The sequence below is a fragment of the Monodon monoceros genome, unplaced genomic scaffold (assembly GCF_005190385.1).
Source record: "Monodon monoceros isolate NGI ecotype Baffin Bay Population unplaced genomic scaffold, NGI_Narwhal_1 Super_Scaffold_12, whole genome shotgun sequence".
NCBI lineage: Eukaryota > Metazoa > Chordata > Mammalia > Artiodactyla > Monodontidae > Monodon > Monodon monoceros.
The window spans coordinates 122,994,530-123,017,867 of NW_021703768.1; the positions used below are offsets into that span (position 1 = coordinate 122,994,530).

At 38.2% G+C, this 23,338-nt stretch overlaps 2 protein-coding genes across 7 annotated transcripts in view; one reads left to right on the forward strand and one right to left on the reverse strand.

Moving 5' to 3' along the window:
* TCERG1 (transcription elongation regulator 1) overlaps positions 1–13,221 on the forward strand; it is a 59,746-nt gene extending 46,525 nt beyond the window's left edge. For 2 of the 6 annotated variants that reach the window (XM_029217144.1, XM_029217145.1), the window contains 7 exons: positions 1,741–1,891; positions 6,010–6,174; positions 6,436–6,618; positions 8,573–8,752; positions 9,444–9,527; positions 10,838–10,938; positions 12,136–13,219. In XM_029217144.1, the coding sequence (XP_029072977.1) occupies positions 1,741–1,891; positions 6,010–6,174; positions 6,436–6,618; positions 8,573–8,752; positions 9,444–9,527; positions 10,838–10,938; positions 12,136–12,337 (1,066 nt within the window). In that variant the 3' untranslated portion in view covers positions 12,338–13,219. Of the gene's footprint in view, positions 1–1,740; positions 1,892–6,009; positions 6,175–6,435; positions 6,619–8,572; positions 8,753–9,443; positions 9,528–10,837; positions 10,939–11,761; positions 12,052–12,135 lie in introns of those variants that run through there. The other 4 variants (XM_029217141.1, XM_029217143.1, XR_003792705.1 and 1 more) reach the window with 3 other exon arrangements.
* A 3,360-nt stretch (positions 13,222–16,581) lies between these two features.
* Positions 16,582–17,853, reverse strand: GPR151 (G protein-coupled receptor 151). The gene has a single exon (XM_029215595.1). It carries the CDS (start codon positions 17,851–17,853, stop codon positions 16,582–16,584), a length of 1,272 nt encoding a protein of 423 aa, XP_029071428.1.
* Positions 17,854–23,338: the final 5,485 nt, after the last annotated feature.

A 23,338-nucleotide genomic window follows, 5' to 3' on the forward strand; every position in this document is an offset into this window, starting at 1 on the left:
AAATGTTAGCAGTGAGTAGTACGCCTATTCTTCAGTTGATGTTTTAAACTCTAAATTCTAAAGTTAACCAGCCAGTTTTCTCTTGATAATTAAAGTAGTAATTTAATCTTTGTGTTAATACCTAAGCGGAGGTGTTTTATTTTTGAATTGAGATAAGTAGTTTTATAGGGGAAAGTAAGCTTTATTTTTCACCTCTAAAAATGTGCTAAATATGGGAGTGTTTATTATAAGAGTGAATTCTTATTATGTAAGGTGAAATATATTCAAATATATGAAAGCATTATAAATGCCTTTTTTTCATGAAGAAACTTTTTTAATACTTAGTTTCATTAGCCCTCATAGACCTTAATTTTCCATATCTCTGCTGGAACTCCCTAATTGTTCATCCATTAAGATCATGTCTTTGAACATATTTTTTAATTCTTCCAATATAATTATAATAGTTTTTTTTTGTTTTTTTTTTGTGGTACACGGGCCTCTCTCTCACTGTTGTGGCCTCTCCCGTTGCGGAGCACAGGCTCTGGACGCGCAGGCTCAGCGGCCGTGGCTCACAGGCCCAGCCGCTCCGCGGCATGTGGGATCCTCCCGGACCAGGGGCACGAACTTGCATCCCCTGCATCGGCAGGCGGACTCTCAACCACTGCGCCACCAGGGAAGCCCAATTATAATAGTTTTAAAGGATTTGTCTGTACCTAAAACAACATCTGGGCATCCTGGGATAATTTCTATTGGCTTAAAAATATTTTTTCATATGGATCCCATGTTTCTTTGTATGTTTAGTGATTTTTAATTGAATATTGGAAATTGTGGATAATAGGTAGAGACTTGAATCTGTTATCTTTCTCTCAAGAGTGTGTATTCTTATTTTAGCAAGCCAGTTACAGGCCAGTCACTTTAAGTTTAGGTTTGAGTTTATGCTTTGTTAGTATGGATCTCAGAAAATGGAAGGAGTTTTTGTCAAACTTCCGACTTTGTCTCCCTTGTGGATCTTTTGTGGGCTTTGTTGTCTTAATATTGTTCTTTTTCCAGCACTACTCAGTGTCTGGTATCTCTTTTTTGCTCTTAAGCATGTAGCAGTTTGGTACCGGGAGTGCTCTTTCTGCTGTTTTATAGCTCGGCCTTGGCTATCTACTTATTCATGAGGGATTTCGAAATGGTATTCTTCTGGGGTAGTACCCTCTTTCTATAGCTTATTCCTCTGCCATTTTAGCACCGAAACTCTGATCTCTGCTGCTTCTAGCTCTTTGGGACCACTGTACTCTGCCTGGACTCTACCTCTTTGCATTTTGGGAAATTGTCCTGAGGCACAGTGCCACGGGGCTTCTTAGCTCAGTCTTACTCTACCTGTTGTCCACTGCTTGAAATCAATTGCCTCATATATTTTGTCTGGATTTATAGTTGCTTATGGAAGGAGAGCTAATTCAATAAGAGTTACTCCACCATGGATGGAAGCAAGAATTCAGCCTCATCTTAGGGTGGAAATAGATGGACCCTTTAAGTCTCTTGAAGTACACAAATTCTTTGCTCTCAGATGTCTATCCCCCTAACACTATGCTGATAGTATACAGATCTCTAACCACATTTTCACTCTTTAGCCCTTTCACTCCTTTCTGTAGGCAGATTTGGGACTCATTGTCTTGTTGGCACATATTCTTACTGGGAAGATGGTATCGTCTGCTATACCTTTCTACAAGTAGAAAAAGCTCTACCAAAGTTAGCACACTTGCCATTTTGTTACAGAGCTACTTTTAGTGAATTTGCAGCCAAGCATGCTAAAGATTCAAGATTCAAAGCAATTGAAAAGATGAAAGATCGAGAAGCCTTGTTTAATGAATTTGTGGCAGCTGCAAGGAAGAAAGAGAAAGAAGATTCGAAGACCAGAGGTGAGAAGGTAAGATGGTTTTAGTTCCAGTGGTGTGATTGATGGGAGTGTGAATGGGAAGGGACTGAACTGGTGCTGCGTTTCTAATCTCATTCATGGGCATACATAACAGGACCCACATTTATTGTTTAGCTTTTTAAGTTAACTTTTACAGTTGTTTATATTATCACTTCACTTCAGTAATGCATACATTTTAGCTGCATAGGTTTTCTTTAAATTTTATTAATACTAGGATGCCCAATAAACCCAGAAGTGGTTATTAGGCCTATCTATTCACTGGTGCCTGCCTGCTAAGATTTCAAGGTTCTTTATAGGTAGTAACATTTAAGTTTTTCAAAAAGCTTCTTTATATTTTTTGCCCTCTAAAAGATAGCATTTTGGTGACTTTCTAATCTTTTAGTAAACATAGCTTACATATGAATTATTGCTTATCAGAATTAAAGGTCAGCTATTAAAGATTAATGAATTCCAAATGTCATTTGACAGTGGTGCCAGGAGTGGAGAGGAGCTCACCACTGAGGAGGCAGACTGGTAGGGAGGTGGCACCAGTGGTGCGTAAACCATCAAAACATGCAGCCACTCTCCTTAGTGACCCTGTGTGCTTTGTGAATAGAGAAAAAGAACCTCTGAAGCTTTATCATTCTTGACATTTAAAATTGCCTCTTATTCTAGAAAGTTAAAATATTACAGATTCTATTAAGAAATGTTGTTATGGAAGTAACACCACTCTTATTGGGAGGAAGCCTCTTTCATTGAAAATAGCAACAGTATTAGGTGAAATAACTTTTGTCAGAAATAACTGAAATTTCCTGATTATCTGATTTATTATGCTTCAAGGTAGATTTTTCGAGAATTATTTCACTGTTGACTGTCTTTGGTAAATGATTATGCTTCTCAGAGGAAATGTGCAAGGTTGAGTTCTGCATAAACATTTTGACTGTTGAATTAGAATCATGTCAATGAATTGTTTGCTACTTTTGACTTTTAGTAAGAACCTTTTTTTTTTTTAAAGAAAACCAAGTAAATAAATGATTGATACTGTATGATTGCTTTTAAACAAATTGAATGTTTTTCTCTTTGCATTTGTAACTAATGTTCTTTTTCTGAACACTGTTTTTGGTAATTATTTTATGTATTCTGTTTTATAACAAGTGGATAGACTTTACAGTTTTGTGCTGTGTGGCCTGTCAATCAGTTTGGTCTGACAGCTGTCAATCACTGCTATGCAAAGTATTATGGGATTCTCTAGTGAGGAAAGAATTGATATCTCTCTGTGTGGTCACTTTAGCCTCCCACAGTTCCGGTACATTACATTTTTTTTAGTCTTTTTCCTTATGAAGTAATGAGAGTTGTGCCCAGGATGTGTTAATTAAAATAAGAAATTAAATAGACATTACATCTAAATGAACTTAATATATTCAGCTTTACTTTCTTTTGATTGTAAAATTTGAATTCTCTAAATTAAAGGTTTATCTTTGTACTATTACATTGAAAAAAAGGAAATTACCGAAGTAAAACTTTCTCAGCCAGTTTAAAGAATGCAAAATCAATTACTAACTTATGAAAGCAGAAATCTTTATAAAGGTTTAAATGTACTTTTTATACTCACATTTTGAGAAGTATCTGGTTAGTGAAGTTTTATCATTTCATGACTTTTACTGTGTATTTATTCTTATGAAGTATATTGGCAGTATGTTTTTTAAAAATGGCATTTTAGCTGTGTGTAATTGAATAATAAACTGGTATATTGGAGTTTCTTTGTTCTTAAGATTCCTAACTGGTCTTTGTAACATTGAGACAATTGAATCAATAGCCGAATAGTAAAAATTTAAAGGTAATTACTTGCTGAGTCAAAAACCTGTGAAGGGCATTGACTTTTGGTGAAATCCTTTTTTCCCTTTAGTAGGCATTTTCGAGCTAAAGGGTGCAATCATGATTTTCATGTAGCTTTTCACTGGTAGTTTTATAAAAAATGCCCCCAAAGCTGTTTTACTGGATTATTTTGTTTACCAAAGTAGCTACCCTCTAGTTTTTGTTTATTTGATTATAATTTATTATTATTATAACCAATTTTTATTAACTTGTGTTTCAAATAATTTATTTTTTGGAACAACAGATTTGAAGTTGCATATAATGGAGTTAATCCTCTTATGAAGTTGGCATTTTTCTCTCTTCCCTCTCTTTTGAATTAGCTGCTGAGCAATTTTTGTTTCAGTACATTTGGCTGAGGAAACTATTTCTCCCTTTTTAACTAAACAGCTTAGTTGGTAAGGTACTTCCATTTTTGGAGAGAAGAAAATAGGGACAGTAGGACCTTGAATTGTTGCTAATGGAAATTGACATTTATGCAGTTGTTAAATAATTCTTCTCATATAAAAAGCAGCTTCAAAAAAAAAAAAGCTTCAGTAAGCCATTTGTAGCCTGTCATGGTAATATCCACAGTGAAAGAAGTTAAATTTTATTTAAAGTTCACTTTGTTTATACATCATATATTTTTAAAACTATATGATAATTATTTATAGGCTTCATGTCTAATGTTTGAAATATTTTTAAGTTAATGTGAATTCTTATGGCTTAGAAAGATTCCTATTTGATGCAGCTTACATGTTTTATTTAACGTAAATTTTGCCTTCTAGTTATCCCATGCATCTGGGAATTTGGTGTTCATTGTGTCAGATACAAAGTTAGACAGATGAACAGAAAAGTTGTGTTACATCGCTACCTCAAGTATAGTTTCTTTATTGCCATCTAGAAATATTGGGCTTATGAGTTATTTCTCATTAATCCTAACAGTCAAGAGCCAAGTTAGGTGAGTGGAGAAATCCACAGCTGAATAGCTCATATTTTAAAAAGTTCTCTAATGCAGAAGCTCTGTTTTTTATAACCTTACAAGTGTTTTCTAGAAAGGACGTCTACCTCCCTTTTAATCCTCTATTAGGAGAAATGAGGTTACAGCGAGAAGTGAGAGGGTTGGAATAGGCAGAAGGAATGATTCATTTATTTTGTGCCCACACAGAAATTCTGATTCCATTTCTAATTTCTCATTCCCTTGGTCAGGTAGGAAGGCAGCATGTTTAATTCCTATGGGGAGGAGAGGTTCTTGACCTGGTCGGAATCCTCTGTTGAAATGACTTTAGCTACCTCGGATGTCTTCCCTGGTAGCAGTACATAATAATTTAAATGAGACTGAATTTTAGAAGAGGTCCTCAAAGTGCATAAAAACAAATGCCTTGTTTATTCTTTTCTTCTCTTATTAAAGTAAAATTTTTAACAATTCTAACAAATTTTTCCAGTTTTAACAATTTGGAAGAGACGTTCTAAGTATTGTATACGTTGACACTAAAAGGTTAATATTATTTAATACCTTTAGTATAATGTTACTAACTTGGTACTTGATTTGTTAAGAACGTTAATTTCATTGACACTTATATTCTGGTGAAGGCATACATGTTTAATGGCTAAAGAGCACAGGAAATCTGAATATAGTGTTTTTTTTAGAAATGACTAATTATGACCATAGAAATTCTATAATTTTCTTATATATAAAGGTAAAAACATTGCTCTTTTTTAAAACCAAAATATAAAAGTTTATTTTTTGTTTGTTTTTACACATTTGACAGTATAGTTTCAGATTTGTAATGAATAAAACTTGCTCTTTGTGCTCAACTGTTTCTAAATTCCCGTTAGTTTTAACAAACAGTTTTATTCATCTGCTTTTTAAAATATTCTTGCTATCTTGATGTTAAAGTATTTTTGCCATTAGTTCATAAGCCTGAATCTTTTGGCAAATTCATATTCTTCATAAAAACATGACAGTTCTGAGATCAGAAGTTATAAACAACCTAAAAAAGTTATTTCTATATTTGAATAATTTCATTGAAGGATATGATTTATTTTGAATTTGGTAGATTTTAAATGAGAGCCTATATGTGTATTGATTTTTATATTTCTCATAAAAGAGCAATTCTGATATTCTTTTTTACTAAAATTCTGCTCTAACTGCATTAAAAAAGTTATTCTCATCTTTAAGGTAAGTGAACTTTTTTTCTAGTTGTAAACATTTATATATGAGGAATTTCTTATGGCATATTGTTTTCCTCCCACCTCACACCTGTTTTGAAATACAGATAAAATCAGATTTCTTTGAACTATTATCTAATCATCACTTGGACAGTCAGTCTCGATGGAGCAAAGTAAAAGACAAAGTAGAAAGTGATCCACGTTACAAAGCAGTGGATAGTTCATCAATGAGAGAAGACCTTTTCAAACAGTACATTGAAAAAATAGCCAAGGTAACCATTGTGTTTACTCATATAGTAACCATGGAATAGTAAAATTCTTAATTGCAGGGTAAAGCCATTTGCTACTGTTTTGGGTTTAGAATTTTTCTTGTTGGTATTCCTAATACTCTCTAGTAGTTGACTTTGAAATGAGTATTTAGGTATATTGGTTAAAAACTAGGTTTGAAATTTTGTATTTGGCCAACTAGTTATTCTGTAGAGGCATATTTTGATGGAGTTAGTAAGAAGGTTAATGTAATTTCACTTTTACAGAATTTAGACTCAGAAAAAGAAAAGGAGCTTGAAAGGCAGGCCCGCATTGAGGCAAGCCTCCGAGAAAGAGAAAGAGAGGTGCAGAAGGCTCGTTCAGAACAAACAAAAGAAATAGATCGAGAGAGAGAACAGCACAAACGAGAAGAAGCTATCCAGAATTTCAAGGCTCTTCTGTCTGATATGGTATTACTCTTTTGCTTTTTTCTCTGAAGTACTGGATGTTAGAAATCTATTACATTACCTTATTAGTGGACATTTTAATATTCTTTAAACTGACTCAGAGATATAATTTACTAAGTTACCTATGAAGTATTTTAAAATTAAGTACTTGGTATTAACACCATTAGAATAGGAAAACCCTAGTTATTTAAAATTTTCAGAGGTTTGATGTTTTGTATAAAAATTCATGGTCTTTTAGTCTCAAAGCTTTTTTAAAAATTATCCTTGATGAAGTCATCTTAAATCATCACACACTTGCATGTCATAGTAATAAAGTGTGCTGAACATGAGTTCATCTTTAGATGATTTGGGTCATCATTGTGATGATCAGTTATTGTACATGTAGACGGTATGGAATGTAGGACTGGTGGTTTACTGACCCCTGGGATTTTTTTTGAAAATCCTCCTGTATTATCCAGGGTTGTTGAGGTAGGTAGGGTTTTTTGTCCCTACACCGAATGCCCCCAGACCACTCTGCTGTTCTATTTGTTTTTTCCTCTTCTCTTCGTCACTGTCTCTCCTACTGTTTCTTTTCTTTCTTTCAAGAAAGCTCTTCTCATCACTCCTGTTGCTTCTTCTGATTTCTTCCCTTGCTTCTGCTGATCTGTTTTCAATGACTTTTTTCTGTTCTCTGGGCAATTACAGTTGTTTCTTGTTTTCTGTCTCTGCCTCTGCTTCCCCCAAATTCATCCTCTTTATTGCAATCACAGAAGTCTTTGTAAAAAGCAAATCTGATGATTTTGTCACTCTCCCTGTTACTTGAAGAAGGTAAAGGTCCTCCCTACTTCTGGAAGTTCCCTACATTTCAAATTCAGTCTCCTTATCATAATACAAGAAACTGTTCATTGCTTGACTCCCTACCTTCATATCACCTTATCCTCTGGTTTCCTCTCTTGCCCCCAAGCTGTAGCCTTGCTGAACTTACCTTTAATGAACCATACTTAGTTTAATGAATGCTACCATTACACATGCCAATCCCTCCACCTATAATGTTTTTATTTTTTTTATTATTATTTTTTGCGGTACGCGGGCCTCTCACTGTTGTGGCCTCTCCCGTTGCGGAGCACAGGCTCTGGACGCGCAGGCTCAGCGGCCATGGCTCACGGGCCCAGCCGCTCCGTGGCATGTGGGATCTTCCTGGACCGGGGCATGAACCCGTGTCCCCTGCATCAGCAGGCGGACTCTCAACCACTGCGCCACCAGGGAAGCCCTATAATGCTTTTAAATTTCCCACCACAGTGGCAAACTTTGTCATTCTTGAGGAGCACACTCAAGTATCTCTCTGTAAGGCTGATCCTGACCCATCTGGGCAGATTTGATCTCACTGTTGCCATTTACCAAACTTGTGCTCAGCATATGCCTTTGCAGCACTTATTACATGTTAGTGCAGTTCTTTATCTTCCCTACAAAAAGTAAGCCCTTTGAAGGAAGACATAATTGTTATTTATTTAGTATTCCCAGTGCCAAGTTCAGTGTTCACCTGACATGGTTTTAGGTGCTTGATAAATGTTAAGTCCCAGATTGAGCTCAAGAAAAAATTTTTTTATCTGGTGAGCTGCTTGTGCTGTGAGATGGTATATTTCCTCTTTTATTTATATCCATTTCTACTACTAACAGAAGTTGGTAAGATGTTCAGTAGGTACCTAGGTACTTAAAGTTCTTAGGGACCATGGTTGATGGGAGATATCTTCTCTTCATCCTTGCCACCTCTAAACCCATACTACATAACTTAGGTGAGCTCTGGGAGGTGAGATTTCTGGCTTAAAGAAGTAGATGTTCAGTGACTGCTTGACTAAGATGGAGTCATCAGAAACTTCTTTTATTAAGTGTATTGTTCCTAAACCAAATAAATGAGTCTTTTATTGATGAAATAATAAGGTAAGTCTGTTTGGTGATAGATACCATTCTCTATTTTTAGGTACGTTCTTCAGATGTGTCCTGGTCTGATACTCGGAGGACTCTTCGGAAAGATCACCGCTGGGAATCTGGATCCTTGTTGGAAAGAGAGGAGAAAGAGAAGCTTTTTAATGAACACATTGAAGCACTTACCAAAAAGAAGAGGGAGCACTTTAGGCAACTTTTGGATGAAACTTCTGCAGTAAGCGGCTCTTACTTTTCTACTTTAATCTAGGTGAATCTTTGTTAATAATTCCCAAAGTAAAACATTGATATGACTTTTAATGTCATTCTCTTTAGACCCATTACTGGAGTTCATGGGTTTTATGACACTTTCTTCTCTGATTTTTTTGTTCGTTTGCTTAAATAAAATGTTGATGGTACTTTCACTGTTTAGAAGTTACTTCCTTTTGCAGTTTTTAAGTTCGTATCTGCTCCCTTAGTAATTCCATATGTCCTTAGCTGTGTGTGATCATTGATGCTTCCTGATGATAGAGTTAATAGATTCCTTCTTTTGCTCCATTTTCGATTTGGTACCGTGGCCCTCTTGTTTGGCAGTTTGTACCCTTTGTTCAGGTTTTGCTCCTATTTATCTGATCTCTCTTTGGTGATGGTTTCTTCAGAAGTTACGATGTTGCCCATGGAGATACAGGGTTTGCACGTGATTGTCTTAGGTCATCTTGAAAGTATGGCCATGAACATAACTCTTGTGGCAAGCCAACAAAAAGAAATTGCATTAAAGCTGCTTCCCTGTCCCTAACTTAGTCCAGTTATGCTTGGGCATTACAAGAGATTGCAGGTCAGTGTAATGTTATGTACCATATGTGCTGCAGTTTGATCCCCTCAATAAAAGTGAGTTCTATTTATGTTTTTTATTCACTTGTCTTTCAAAGATTACCTTAACATCCACGTGGAAAGAAGTAAAAAAAATCATTAAGGAAGATCCTCGGTGCATTAAGTTCTCCTCCAGTGACAGGGTAAGAAAATTTTGTCTGAGATTTATTTTCAGTTTATAAATATTAATTGGGTGCTTAATCAGCAGCATTAATATCTTGACTGAAATGAAGTTGATGGTTTTAAGTGAATAACTTTTAAGTGTATGAGAAATAAATCTGAATTTCAAGTTTATATTTTCTTTCTTGTACAGTATATTAACAAGACAGCACAAGAGGAACTTTAAAAATTTAATCCTTGGGGTTAAGCCTGTGTTTTGGGATCTTCTAAGAGACTAATGAAGCTATAGTTTTTATTTATTGTATAGTCAGGTCCCACTAGATAGATATTATTCAGCCTGGCAGTTGGTACCAGGCTATCAAAGTGCTTGACTCTTACAGCCACGCTAGCAGAAAAACATAACATGATCTCTAGTTCTTATATGCTCCAGAGACTTTGGAGTAGGGGAACCTCAGATGTGTGAGGTTTGTAGAAGCTGAGCTCTCTTCTGGTGCACCCTGGCTCCTGTGTAGGAGAGGAACTCACCAAGGGTCTGAAATAGTGAATGATGTCAAGGAAAGTGTAGCTTATTCCAGTCCATTTTGTCCCTCAGCCTTCATATGTTCCTTCTTCCCATCATTCTGCCCTGGTTGGTTTCTCTAGGTCTAGAGTCCAAATAGCCCATGATCTAATATTCTTCCCCCTCCTACTCCATTAGGTGGAATTTTAGATGTGTGGACCGCAAAATATACGTGGTTGGAAAAGAGTGGTAGACGGATAGCTGAGAGAACCAGTCTCAGTCTCTGACTTTTCTGATTTTTAGAATTGATAACAAGGTCTTTTTTTTTTTTTTAAAGCTCAGAGTTTATACTTTGCTATTCCCTTACCAAGCTCCCTTACTGAGCTAAACGCTCAGTTGAACTTTAAAGTTCTGCGCATTATCTTATAAATTATGCCACATTATTTTTGTGCTTGAAGATATAAATACAGTCTTTAGGAATGCACATTTAACCCTTAATTTCCTTATTTTTAAGAGTGTCTACCCCTTGAGGTTGTTACAAAGGGCAAAGGAGATACCTTATAAAACCCTCAGCACAGTGTAGCACATAGCAAGCCCTGAAGTTTTAGCTACTACTAATATATTATATGGTTTCTCATTCTTGCTTTTTCCCTTAAAAATGTACACTGCAGATTTTCCTTTTTAATGAATGTTACATGGATAAAACATACCTTATTTCCTTTCTCTTTTGAATTATTTTATGTCGTGACTTACAGGTTACTTGTTTAATAAATAATTGATACTAATTTTGGAATTAGTAGAATTTTCCCCCCTAATCTTATTGTCTTTTTGCAGAAAAAACAAAGAGAGTTTGAAGAATACATCAGAGACAAATACATCACAGCCAAAGCTGACTTCAGGACGCTTTTGAAAGAGACCAAATTTATAACATATAGGTGTGTGCAATGAAATGTTTCATATCAGCAGTCATTGTCTTTACTAGTCCTTACTCTGATGGCCAAAGCATACTTTGCATTCACACACATGTTGACATTATTAATTTTTAGGAATAAGAAGAAGGCAACTTTATCAAAGATTGAATACAGCCCATATCTACCCTTACCTTTTTTCTTTCTTTTTTCTCTTTTTTTTTCAAAGAAAGGGCCCAGATGTTAATTCTTATTTTGTGTTACCCACCCATCCAGTTTTTAAACATACTTTTGTTTTCACTTCACTGCTTTTTTAGAAGTATTTCCAAATATATAAGAATTGTATTTCATGAAGAGACTTTAAAAAAAAAAATCTTTCACTATCAATTATCTTTGCCTCCTCTGAAGACTATTCAGTGTTCATTCTAAAGCTTGAAATCATCTTATTTGAGCTCAGCAAAAACATTTTTTCTCAGAGGAAAGCAGTTTGCTGGATACTTTTAAATTAAAACTTTAAATTATAAAATCAGAGCTTTAAAACAAATTTTCTCTGTAACATACCCAGTAGTTCCCCACCCCCAGCAAGTTGTCATCGGGAGAACAATTTTACATTGCTTAGCAATCAGTATGCAGGAAACCATTTTTGTTTCATGCTCCAGCTTTTCTTCTTTTAAGAGAAAAATTTGAAATATCTTAATGAAGGGTATGTGCACGGGAGGATAGATAGTGCTGAGGGTGTGGTTTTTAGGTATTTTGTGATTGGATTTTTTGGTCAGGATCCTTAATGTTTTGCATCAGCTTGGGCTTTTAAATTAGATGTGAAGTAAGACTTCTTTCTACATTTTTATAGTTAATTTAGTGAAAGATGTGAAAGTGAAAGCTTGTGAAAGATGCTGGGATTGGCAGCCCCGCAGACTGAAGTCCTCTGTTCATCCACAGAACAGGTACAGCACGGGCAAGATTTACCCACCCACCCTCAGCCCTGATCTGGAGGGACCACCAGTAGGGGTGGGAGGGTAATTCAGTTTCTGAGGCCCTTTCACTCCTTGGAGTCTTTGCTGAGGCGACTTACAAAGGTGACCACTGCAGTGAATTTTTCTTAAAAAAAAAAAAAAAAAAAAAAAAATGGAAACACAATTAGGAACTAGATGGACATTTCCAGCTCATTTCTGAAAGACCTATGAACAGCAGTCAGTAATTCTTGGACTTCTTTTCTTATTTCAGATCCAAAAAGCTAATCCAGGAATCTGATCAGCACCTGAAAGATGTAGAAAAAATTTTGCAGAATGACAAACGGTATCTAGTACTAGACTGTGTGCCAGAGGAGAGGCGCAAACTGATTGTGGCATATGTGGATGACCTGGATCGCCGGGGTCCACCCCCACCTCCCACAGCATCAGAGCCCACAAGACGATCAACAAAATAATTCTGAATACTCTTCCACAGGGGTGTGTCTGTTAATTCAAAACGCTTGCATGAGCCAATTTTCAGGTTTTTACATGTATGTGCATTAGTCAAACTATTGCAAAACCATCTGATGAACAGAAGGAGAAGCATCCGTGAACAGTTTCTGAACAGAGAACACTTTGGAAATATTTATGCTTTTCTTTGTGTGGCATGACTGACTTGCATACTCAAATATAGGCTGTCTCTAGTAAATCTAAAAATCTTGAAGCTAAAAAATTATCCTTTTATGAGGTGTGGAAGTCAGTGACTTTTGGTGACGTTCTTTCTAGCAGTGTTATAATACATGCAAGACGTAAGAGCATTTGTGGTTTGAACTTGCAAGATGCAGATACCACAGACTCCAAAAAAACCTAAGTTGGGGTTTGTTTTGTTTTGATTTTGTTTTTTAAAGCGGGTAAAAGACAAAACACTGAAAATTGAATTCTTATCTTCCAGAGGCTAAGATTATTAAAATGGACATACTTTTACCTTTGTCTCTAAAGAACACTTTAGTTTTATTTGTTCACTTATGTTATGTGCTTTGATTATCCCCTTTGAATTATAGGCCAAGTCTTGTTGTTTAGCCTAAGAGAAGATTTATTTAGTAATTTCTTCTCAGGTATGGAACCACGGTCATAACTAACATGTTGACCAGACTAGGACTGCTGGTTAAAAACATTTTATTCACCATTAAGTGATCTTTATCAATATTCTGGATTAGACAACAAATTACCTTTCTTGGGTGTTCCCTGTAAACTGTACTCCTATTTGAATGTTAAATTTTTGTTTCTAAAGTTTAATTTTAAGATGTTTGAATGTTCAGTTTATGTATTTGAACTACAATAAACCAACCCTTTTTATATACATGGATTGTATATGATTATTGTTATATAATTTATAAATACTTCTTTTAAACCTGTTCTTAAAAGCAGCAGCAAATGTAATTCGGCACAAAGAAAGTTTAAATTTTGAAAATCTCATCATTTTAAAAGGCTTGAATATAATAAATTGCCTGCATCATAAAAGGGAAGGAGTTTGAAGAACCATTTTGGTGCTCGGTCTCTTAGCAGTATCTTACTGCTTCATAGCAAGAAGATGCTGATTTCTGTCTGTCTGTTTTCTTGTGTTTGTCTTTTATATTAACATATTGATGATGAATCCCTTTTTGGACTCCTTTCAATGTGTCATGCACATCATATCGTGAAACTTACCTTTAATTCCCAATTGCTCTTTCTAGCTTTACCTCCCCAGTTTAAAAAGATCCCTCTATTTCATTCCTTCATAGATTTCTAGTTTGAGTTACCACATAAATAAAATGTTTAAGAAAAATATGTAAACAGGATAAATTGTTTTCCCTGTTACCGCACACCTGCTGTGATTGCAACAAAACCTAAAAAAAGCGACAACGGTATTTGTATTTGTTGTATGCATACAGACCCAGACATGCATCACACACATACAAAAATACAGTCACATCTCTGTGACTTAGTGCTTAGCTTAAATATATGATGAAGCACCACAGAAATGATGTGAGTTCTATATGTAGAAACCTGGAGTGGGTTATCTGACTAAAGTCTAACCTATAAAATTGGTAATTGACAGGATTTTTTTTTAATAAATCCATTGAGTGATTTTGAAGCTTGTCAGAAGTGAAACAAAATGCGTGCCCAAAGGAACACAACTATTATAGAATAGGACTGTCCTACAAAGGTGAAGTTTCTAGAATGCTTTATTTTGTTATTCTGAATTCCACATATATTGTTTGCATACTCACTATGTTCCATTTCTCACCATAGAAAAGTGTGAAGAAAATGGTTTGGTGATACCTATTTTAATTTCCTACTTTTGCCTAAAGTATTTGGAATTAATGTTTCACGTAAGGTGTAAATCAAACTTTTCTATGCAGATTTCTTAAAGGGAGTGAGGACTTTGTATATTAGGTTCTTTTTTTTTTAATTGAAGTATAGTTGATTTACAGTGTCATGTTTCAGGTTACAGCAGAGTGATTCAGTTATACATATGTATATACTTTTTCAGGTTCTTTTCCCTTATTTAACCTTATAAGATATTGAGTATAGTTTCCTGTGCTATACAGTAGGCCCTTGTTGTTTATCTGTTTTATATACAGTAGTGTGTGTATATTAATCCCAAACTCCTAATTTATCCCCCCTACCCCCCATTAGGTTCTTAATGACAGGGTCATTGTAATTACATCGTGTTTCAATATCTTCATTTTGATCTGGAGCTTATCAGCAAGCTCTTTAAAAATACATGGTTCGTTGGCGCGCTGATACCTGTGCAAGTGTTAAGGTCTGACCTCCCCGTAAAGCCCCCTTGTGCGATGATGATTTCGAAAGCAGCATTCAAAACAAAGACAGCTTTAAGTCTCCAAAACTATCTGAAGTAAAACATAATTGTTTTTATTTGTTTACAAGTTAAAATGTCACACAGTGAAAGCTTACATCCTGCATTTACTATAGATAATGAACATAGAAATCTTTAATTCAAATAGTTCATCACAGTTTTAAAGGTAATCCAATTATATAACTATTGTCTCACAAGACAGTATTTTAGGTACTTGGATTAACTGTATGTGCTCTTGTGAGCCTTAAAATGAAATATGTTATGAACCAAGGCAAAAAGCCTCACCTTCTGTGTTAAAACAAATCATGACCATTTATAAAGAATAAACCAAAAAACCCGCAGACTGTACATAAAAAAAATTCCATCCACAGCATATTTTTATATTTCCTCCACTGCTTGCCCTAAATGCAGTTTTTTTGTTTTTTTTTCAGAGAGAACCCCTCAGTGAAAATATCCCAGAATTCCATTAGAGTAACCAAGAATCATGGATAAATGTCTTTATTATATTTAATAGGGGAAGAAATGTTATCATCATCATTGCTTTATTGGGTATGCTTTACCATGCTGTAAATTGAACAGTTATTGCTTGTTATTCAAATTATACTGGTAATACGTTTTGGAACACAGAATTTAATTTTATTGCTTTTTCTGCATTGCCTTGTTTTCTATTAGCCAGATTCTCTGTCTTATGTCCATTGAATTTTCTCTTTTCCATGCTAACTCTCTTTCTCTCTTCCTCCCTCCCTTTCTTCCTCTCTCTCTTTTCCCCCACTCCCTACCCCCACCCCACCTTGGGTTACTCTTGATAGTCTTTGTAACTTAAAAACCCTGAGGTATTTTAAAAGTTGGGCACGGTTCATGTTCAGTGTTAGGGCTATGTTTAATGCTCATTCAACAAAAAAGATGACCATCTTTATATTTGAGGGTTACATTCACCAATTAATACCTTTATCATTAACCATAATGGTATGGTTAACCATAACATAGCTTATAGTTTATCTTGAGAGAAAGAAGTTTTTGGGAGAAACATTGATTTCAACTTGTAGAAGATTGTCTCCTGCTACTCTTTGGAAGAGGAGTTAATTGGGAAGAGAATTAAGGGTGTTCTTTAAGTTCTTTCTCAAAATCAGAATATAGAATATCATGATAGGCTGCTAAAATCCCCAGACTTAGAAACTGAAGACTCACAGAGGTGCTTTAAAAAGATCAGTGAAGCAGATTTTAGTATAAGGCAAAGTCTGAATTTACTTAAACTTAGCCAAAATAAGCCATGGTTTGAAATTAGCCCAGAATTGGAATAAGGTGATGTTCCTTATTCTTCAACCTTCAGTCATGGAAATTCTGTATGGATTTTCATCAAGTAAATGAACATTTCTTAAGCAAATGAAGATAACTCATTAAAATTTATGTGTTAAAAATCCCAAGTAGAAGATTTTGAGCTCTGGTTATGTGCAATAAGGTTTGATAGGTGAAGTTAGAGTTAGCAGGTTCAGGAAGAAACTAAACGTAAAGAGATTGAACCTTTGACAGATAAGCTGCACTCCAGCCAGTACATGGCTGGTCCTAAGGACTACCCAGTAAAACAGGCATTGTGGACAAGTGACAAAACAGCTGGCCTTTCTAATCACTTGTGACAGAAGCATCTTCAAACAACACAGTTCTTTGGATAACCAGGTTATAACATAGTTATTCTAATACGGTGTCCTACTTACCAAATTGCACATTTTGGAAATGCAGACTGCGAAGCATTTTTGTAATTCCTAATGGTAATTTTATTATGTTTCTTATGGCAAAGTCAACAATACTGATTAGCAGCATTACAAATAAATAACAGTAATCGCAATTTGTTTTGCTTTGAAACTATTTATCACCATCTCCTGTCTCTTGATCTTCGTGTTCCCAGGGGATAGGGTCATTGTCCTGTACACAAGGGACCGTGTCTCTCTCATGCCAAAACTGCTCTACATCAGGGAGAATGGGAATCTCTGCCTTCTCAACCTTCTCTTTGCTGGATGAGGGAGAGCCAGTTTTATCTCTCTCTGGTATGGATGATGGGGATTCTGGAGATGGAACATTGTCACGAAGGACCTGTGAGTTACCAGCGGGTGTTTCCTGAGACTCTGAAGCAGTTGGATGTTCTTTGGTTATCATCCATTTCCACAAGCCTTTTAAGCCTTCCTTGAACTCCTCTGACATCACTAGAAAAATGAGAGGATTTGCTGAAGAGATGGAAAACATTAGGACTTGAGACAGGGCTATAAAACCTTGCGGTGGGGCCGGGCCTCCGGCCTTCAGATGCCACATCCACAGCCACGCTATCCATTCAGGGAGCCACAGAATAGCGGAGGTGATGGCAATGCTCAGCAACATCACTGTGAGTTGCTTTGAGTGCATCTGGCTTCGAAGATTTTGAGTCTCAGTTCCTCGTTTCTGACATTGGCCATAAGCTCTCCAGAAATAAAAGCCGGCAAAGAGTAACGGAAAGCAAAATACCAGGAGAGGGTAGAGCTTACCAAACGTTGACATGAACTCTTCGGCCATAGCGGGTACATCCATGAGGCACATTTCCACACCTGCGTGATGCCTGGTGGTGCTAAAGAACCATTCTGGCAGGGGTAGCAGGCTAGCCACAGCCCAGATGGCTGCCAGCACTGACCAGATGGTGCAGTTGTGGATATTTTCTTGCTTGGCTGGGTCACAAGCATACATGAAGCATACTTTGGCCACTGCAACGATTGTCAGGCTCTTGGCTGCCATGCATGTGTGGATGAACCAGTCAGAGGACTTGCAGACAAACCAGCCTAGATCCCAAACACCTTTGGAGTATGCTGTAGCTCGGACAGGTGCAGAAAACATCAGGAGAGAGAGATCAGCCAGGCTGAGATTCAGAATCAGGGAGTGGATCATGGATGGCTTTCCTTTCCAAGCACTGTGGAGGAGGATGCCAATCACACACAGATTCCCCACGAAGCCCACCAGGCAGACAGCCACCAAGAGAGCTGGGACTATGGTCCTCCAGTCCTTGGAGTCAGAGGGCAGGTACCCACCGGCAAAGTGGAGGTGAGCAAAGGACCCGTTCATGGTGCTGGAGTTGGAGTCTGCCAAGGCAGCTGTCAGCATACCCCTTTCCATCCAGCTTCTACTTGCAGAAGTTAGCTTCTATTTGTCTTTCTGCCTTGGCTCTTTTGTGTAGGAAGTAAATACATCATCGTCAGTGTCAACTGACACCTCTGGACCCTCCTCTTGCTTATTTCCTGAGAGCAGACTGTGGAAGAAGTTTGACTCTTCTGTGCTGCGTGTGCTAGCTCTTGCCTGCACTGAGTGACAAGCAGCAGGAGAGCATGGTTGCTGCTCATTAGCGAGTCTAATATCAGATTGTCAGCTCTTTGGAGTAAAAAACTCCCCAAGATACCCATCAATGATAAATGAGGAGAACATACATGTAAGTGAGTTATGTTCCTGGGGGGTCACTAGAGCCAGTTAAGGCAATTATTTTCAACTAGCTGTTTCTAAAGCTAGACCTCCGTCCGTAATACAGCAAACACCACATCTGAATAACCAAGTCCTTTACACTTAGGCACGTATTAGAATCACCTGCGTGGCTTGATCCAGCGGTCTGGGGGAGGGCCCTAGAATGTGCATTTCTAACAAGTTCCCAGGGGATGATGATGATGCGGGTTGGGGGAACCGCACTTTTAAAGGAAGAACCAACACTGCTTTTCCCCTCCCCTCTGCAGGGATGAGCTTCCTCTTCTTTTACCAAACCCTCACCACCACTTCAGCCCCATCAATGGCTGGCTGAAGTCAAACACACAGAGCTAGATAATGAAAAAAAGCTGCTGGTGAGAAGTCCTATTAAAATCTAATTATGGATTACTCTAAGTTTAGTCTATCGCGAATTTCTTAGAGGTATTTCGGAGCATTGCATTAGAACGAGTTTACATACCAATAAGACTTTTAAACAAGTGATGGTGATTAAAGCAACCAAATGATGAATTAGGCTTCTTTTCAGAGAGAATTCCTAAAGGATTTACTGACAAGTGAAATAAAAGGAAAATAATTTCTATGCAGAAGACATTTATGAGATTTTAAAGAAAATGACATTTTAAAGTTGGGAAAAGAAAAACTTCTTGGATAAAATGATTCTAGATCCAGTCTTGAAATTTTATAATGGGCAGTGGAAGGATACTCTGGAGGAGGTCAGAGGAGCTGGAATTGTTCAGGGAAAAGGGTTTGTGGAATTGAAAGGATTTTGTGTCCTACTCTGTGCTGAATCAGAAATGCTTAGTGTCATATAATGGAAAGTGTGCTGAGCTCAGAGTCTGACGACTGAGCTCTGGTTCTAACTGCTTTCACCAGTTTTTCTCTGGAAACTAAGGATTACATTTAAAATCTCCCCAAAGACCCGGAACTCAACAAATAAGTATTGACTCAATAAAAACGTAGTGAATATTAGGAAAGCTGTCCGTGGTGCTGGGTTACCTTTTCTGTTTTCTTTCCCTTTCCCTGTAGGAAGTAGCTGTATCTATGAAACAGTAAACGGGGGTAATGTCTTGTCCCAGCAATTCACGGTAACCCCCAGTTAGTGCTGTGGACAATGAAATATCCTTAAGCCTCAATAGAACCACTTTTGAGGGTGAAGAGGCCCACACCATCTTCTAGGAAGGCAAACGGTGGGGGGGGGACAGTATGCAGAGAAACACGTTGAGTACTACTTAGAGCAAATGAATGTTTTGTGAATTACAGGCTACAGCAGAGCCAGTCCTACCTGATGTATGTGGAAGAGATGAGTTCAGGACCAGAAAACAAATACTACTTTACATTAGGGCTTATAAACTTGGCATGCTCAAGGCTCCTGAAGATACAGAAGACAAAAAGCTAAATGATTCAAGGAGGTTTTAACAGCATGAAAGTTTGATTCTTTTTGTTTTGAAATAATTGCAAACTTATAGGAAAAAAAAAAGCAAGAATAGTACAAAGAATTATCCTATACACTTCATTCTGATTTTCTAATTATTAACAGTTTGTGTGCACACTCACACACACACACACACTTGCATATATATACACACATAAACATACGTATTGTTTTCTGAACCATTTGAGAATTGGAAATGAATTTTTGAGTTTTCTTCCTGGATTATCATTAGATATAAAAATCAAAACGAGACTATGTGCTTCTAGCAAAAAGGAATTCTCTCCTTTGGCAACCCTCATTAACCAGTCCAAGTTTCTGTTTGTCTTTTGATATATCAGCACTTGTGCATCTAGATATTTGACAAATGTAATATGTAGCTTGTATCTGCTCTTTGTTTTAACATCATTTCCATTTAAACGATAAGTGTAACTTAGCCAACCTAAAAGAAGAATTACATCATATGAATTTTTCTTATTTACATTATGAATTCAAGTTATTTTGATCTTTCTTGATAGCATATTCATCTAAAATACAGGATTAAATTATATGCGTGGTGGACATTTGTTAGGTTTCCTTATTTTTATTTATTTTGGGGAGTTGCCTCTTTCTTATTTGATAGAAGGGATCCTGGGGAAAAATGATACAGGTGAGGTGGTTGGAGAAGTACAATACGGAAAAAAGACTCAGAGTGTTTGGGATGAAAACTGGAAACAACCCCTTACCCTCACCCCAAAATGCTGGAAAGAACTCAACTATCCACCAGTTGGTGAATGGATAAAGAAACGGATGTATTCATACAACGGGCTACTATTTAGCAATATAAAGGAATAAATACTACAACATGGAGGAACCTCACAAATCCTATGCCAGTGGAAAGAAGCCAGACACAAAGATGACGTATTGTGAGATTCCATTTATATGAAATGTCCAGAAAAGGCAAATCTATAGAGATGGAAAGTAGAATAGTGTTTCCCTGGAGCTAGGGGTGGGACATGGGAGTGACTGCAAATGGGCACAAAGGACCTTTTTTGGGGTGAGGAAAATGTTCTCAATTGGGATCGTGGGGATGGTTATAGAACTCTGTAAATGTACTGAAAACCTTGAATTGTACACTGAAAACGAATGATTTTTATGGTATGTAAATCATACCTCAATAAAACTGTTGGGTTTTTTTTAAGTTATTTGGGATGGAGAAAAGGTAAAGAGCAGATGTTTTTGCTCTTAGAATGCTGAGTAGCCTCCAGTATGAGGGGACATTCCATTCTGAAACTGTGATTAAAATATATATATGGAGCCAGGGAGAGATTGTGACCTAGAAGGACCAAGCCAAAGGACAGTACTAGGTGGGAAAGGACAGTGGGGAGAAGGGAGACCCAGAATGCTGGGATTCAGAACTTGCTGCCCCTGTTGCCTGGCTTCCCCAGCTTGGAAATGGGCTTTCATCATAGCCTTCCCCCTCTGCTTCCCTGCCAAGACACTAGCAGCAGGGCAGCCATCACATCCAAATACCTCAGCTGGGTTCCAGGCTACTTTTCCTTTCCCTGACAGGGACGCCACCCACAGTGATGATGCCAAGAGGTAACCCTTGGAAACTGAGAAACAGTAACAAAACAATGGAAAATCTGAGCCATAGACCTCCTTTTTTTTGTTTTTTTTTTTTAATTTTAAGTTACAAGGGACCTCAGACAACTTAATCCTCAAAAGAACCCAGGCAAAGCAAATTAGTGGCCAAGATTGTTAAGTGGCTTCTGATAAAAGCAGAACTAGGTGTGAGCTCTTAAACTAGAGTAAACTAGTTTACTTAAACTAGAGTAAAGTAGGTAAAGTTTATCCTATAGCTCAGTTCCAGGGAAGGGGAGATAATGAAAATCATTTATTGAGTGAGTCCTCAGTGCCAACTTCTGTGCTAAGCTTTCTATGTCCTGAGTCTTCACGATAGCTCCTGGAGATACTATTCCTATCCCCTTCTTACAGATGATGACCCTGGGGCATAAAGAGGTGAATAACTCACCCGTGGGAATGCAGATCACACAGCTAGTAGATGAGAGAGTTGGTATAGAGACCCCCATGGGTCTGAGCCCCAAGTCGGGGTTCCAGAGCTGGTGTTCGTAAGCTGTGTGCTGTCCTGCCCCACTAAGGACGTTGTGGGATACTCACTGTTCTCTAAGCATTGCGATTGTGAAATTGGTCACTTCAACAAGCATGTATTGAGCCCTTTGGCACTGGGAATATAAAGTCTGCGTATTTTTCTTTTCTTCTTTTCTGGGGACCTGGCATTGTGAGTCTAGGACAGGAGCTGGGGACCTGATATACCTTGGTCTAGGCAGTAAGTTGGGAACCTGGAACACCCTGGGTCTAAGAGGAGCTGGGTGCTTCTGACACCTGGGTCCAAGAGAGGATCCCAGCTACATAGGTATATGGGATTCCTGGGTCTACAGTGGGAGCTGGCTGTCTGGGATCCCTCAGTCCTGTAGGGGGAATGGGTACCTTGGGTCCCCCAGTCCTGAATGGGAATTGGAAGCCTGGATGATGCCTGGGTCCAGGAGAGAAGCTGAGGGCCTAGGATCAGAGCTTGGACCTTATGTGAAGCAGGTGTGGGGTGTGGAATTAGAGTCTGGGATCCCTTGGTCCTAGGAGGGAGCCAAGGGCCCTAGACCCTTGAGTTCTGGAGGGGAGATGTTCCATGAGTCCTGGAAGAGAAATAGGGGCTCTAAATCCATCAGTGGAGAGAGAAGAAGGGGATCCCTGGGTTTCCTCTCGCTCTCAGGCCACCCCACCCCTGGAAGTATCTGTCTCCAATGCCTCAAGCAGGCATGTGCCTGGCTCACCCACCCAGGCTCCTGGGGCGCTAACCCAGATCTCGTGTATTTTTCTTTCAGTGAATATTTGCTGAGCCACTTCCCCTGGGCCAAACACAATGCCAACCCCTGGGAACCCACTGTGGTAGAAGGGTCCCTTTTCTAGAGGAGTTACCATGTAGTTGGAGAGGTGAACACGCAAGAAGTTGCAATGACTGCGCTGCAAGATACCAGCTGACGATGCCTGCGCGAGGGGCGCCTGGAGCGAACACACAAGTGAACAGCTGCTTCTCATCAGAGAAGTCAGCATGGCTGGCTTTCGGGTTCTAAGAGTAACCTCCTTCCACCTGTGGATTTTCAGGTTCTGAAGGTTGCAGGCGGAGCTCAGGGAGGAGCAGAGTGGGTCAGGTGGGGCTTCTTGACCAGCTGCGCTTTGTTGGCTTGTAGAGCATGCTCAGTTCCGTCTCCGTGGGCAGTAGAGAACTGAGCTCTCAGATGTGCACGCACTTTACCACCCTGCGCTCCCACTCCCAAGGTCAGTAATACACAGTTGGTGGTTCCTTCTTTGACAACAGTCTTGCTTTGCTGAAGCTTCCTTTCTCCAGTCCTCTGACGGTGCTCCTTTCTGGACCACAGTTCCTTGTTTTTGTGGAGTATCTTTTGCTGTGCGGCCTTCCTGAGTGACCTGTCCCAGTATTTCGTATCCGGTGTCTTGGAGTGTCGTTCCAGGCTGCGGGTGCAAAGCTGAGTGACACTCCATCTCTAAGGAAAGTGTTGGGTAAGTCTGGCTGGGTCTGAGTGGCCGCTCCTACAAGACAGCCCCTTCCCTCTCCCTCCTGCTTCTGCTGTTGGTTAGGTAGCTCTTAAGTCCACTGTGGGGAAGATGATGGAAGTAGATGGA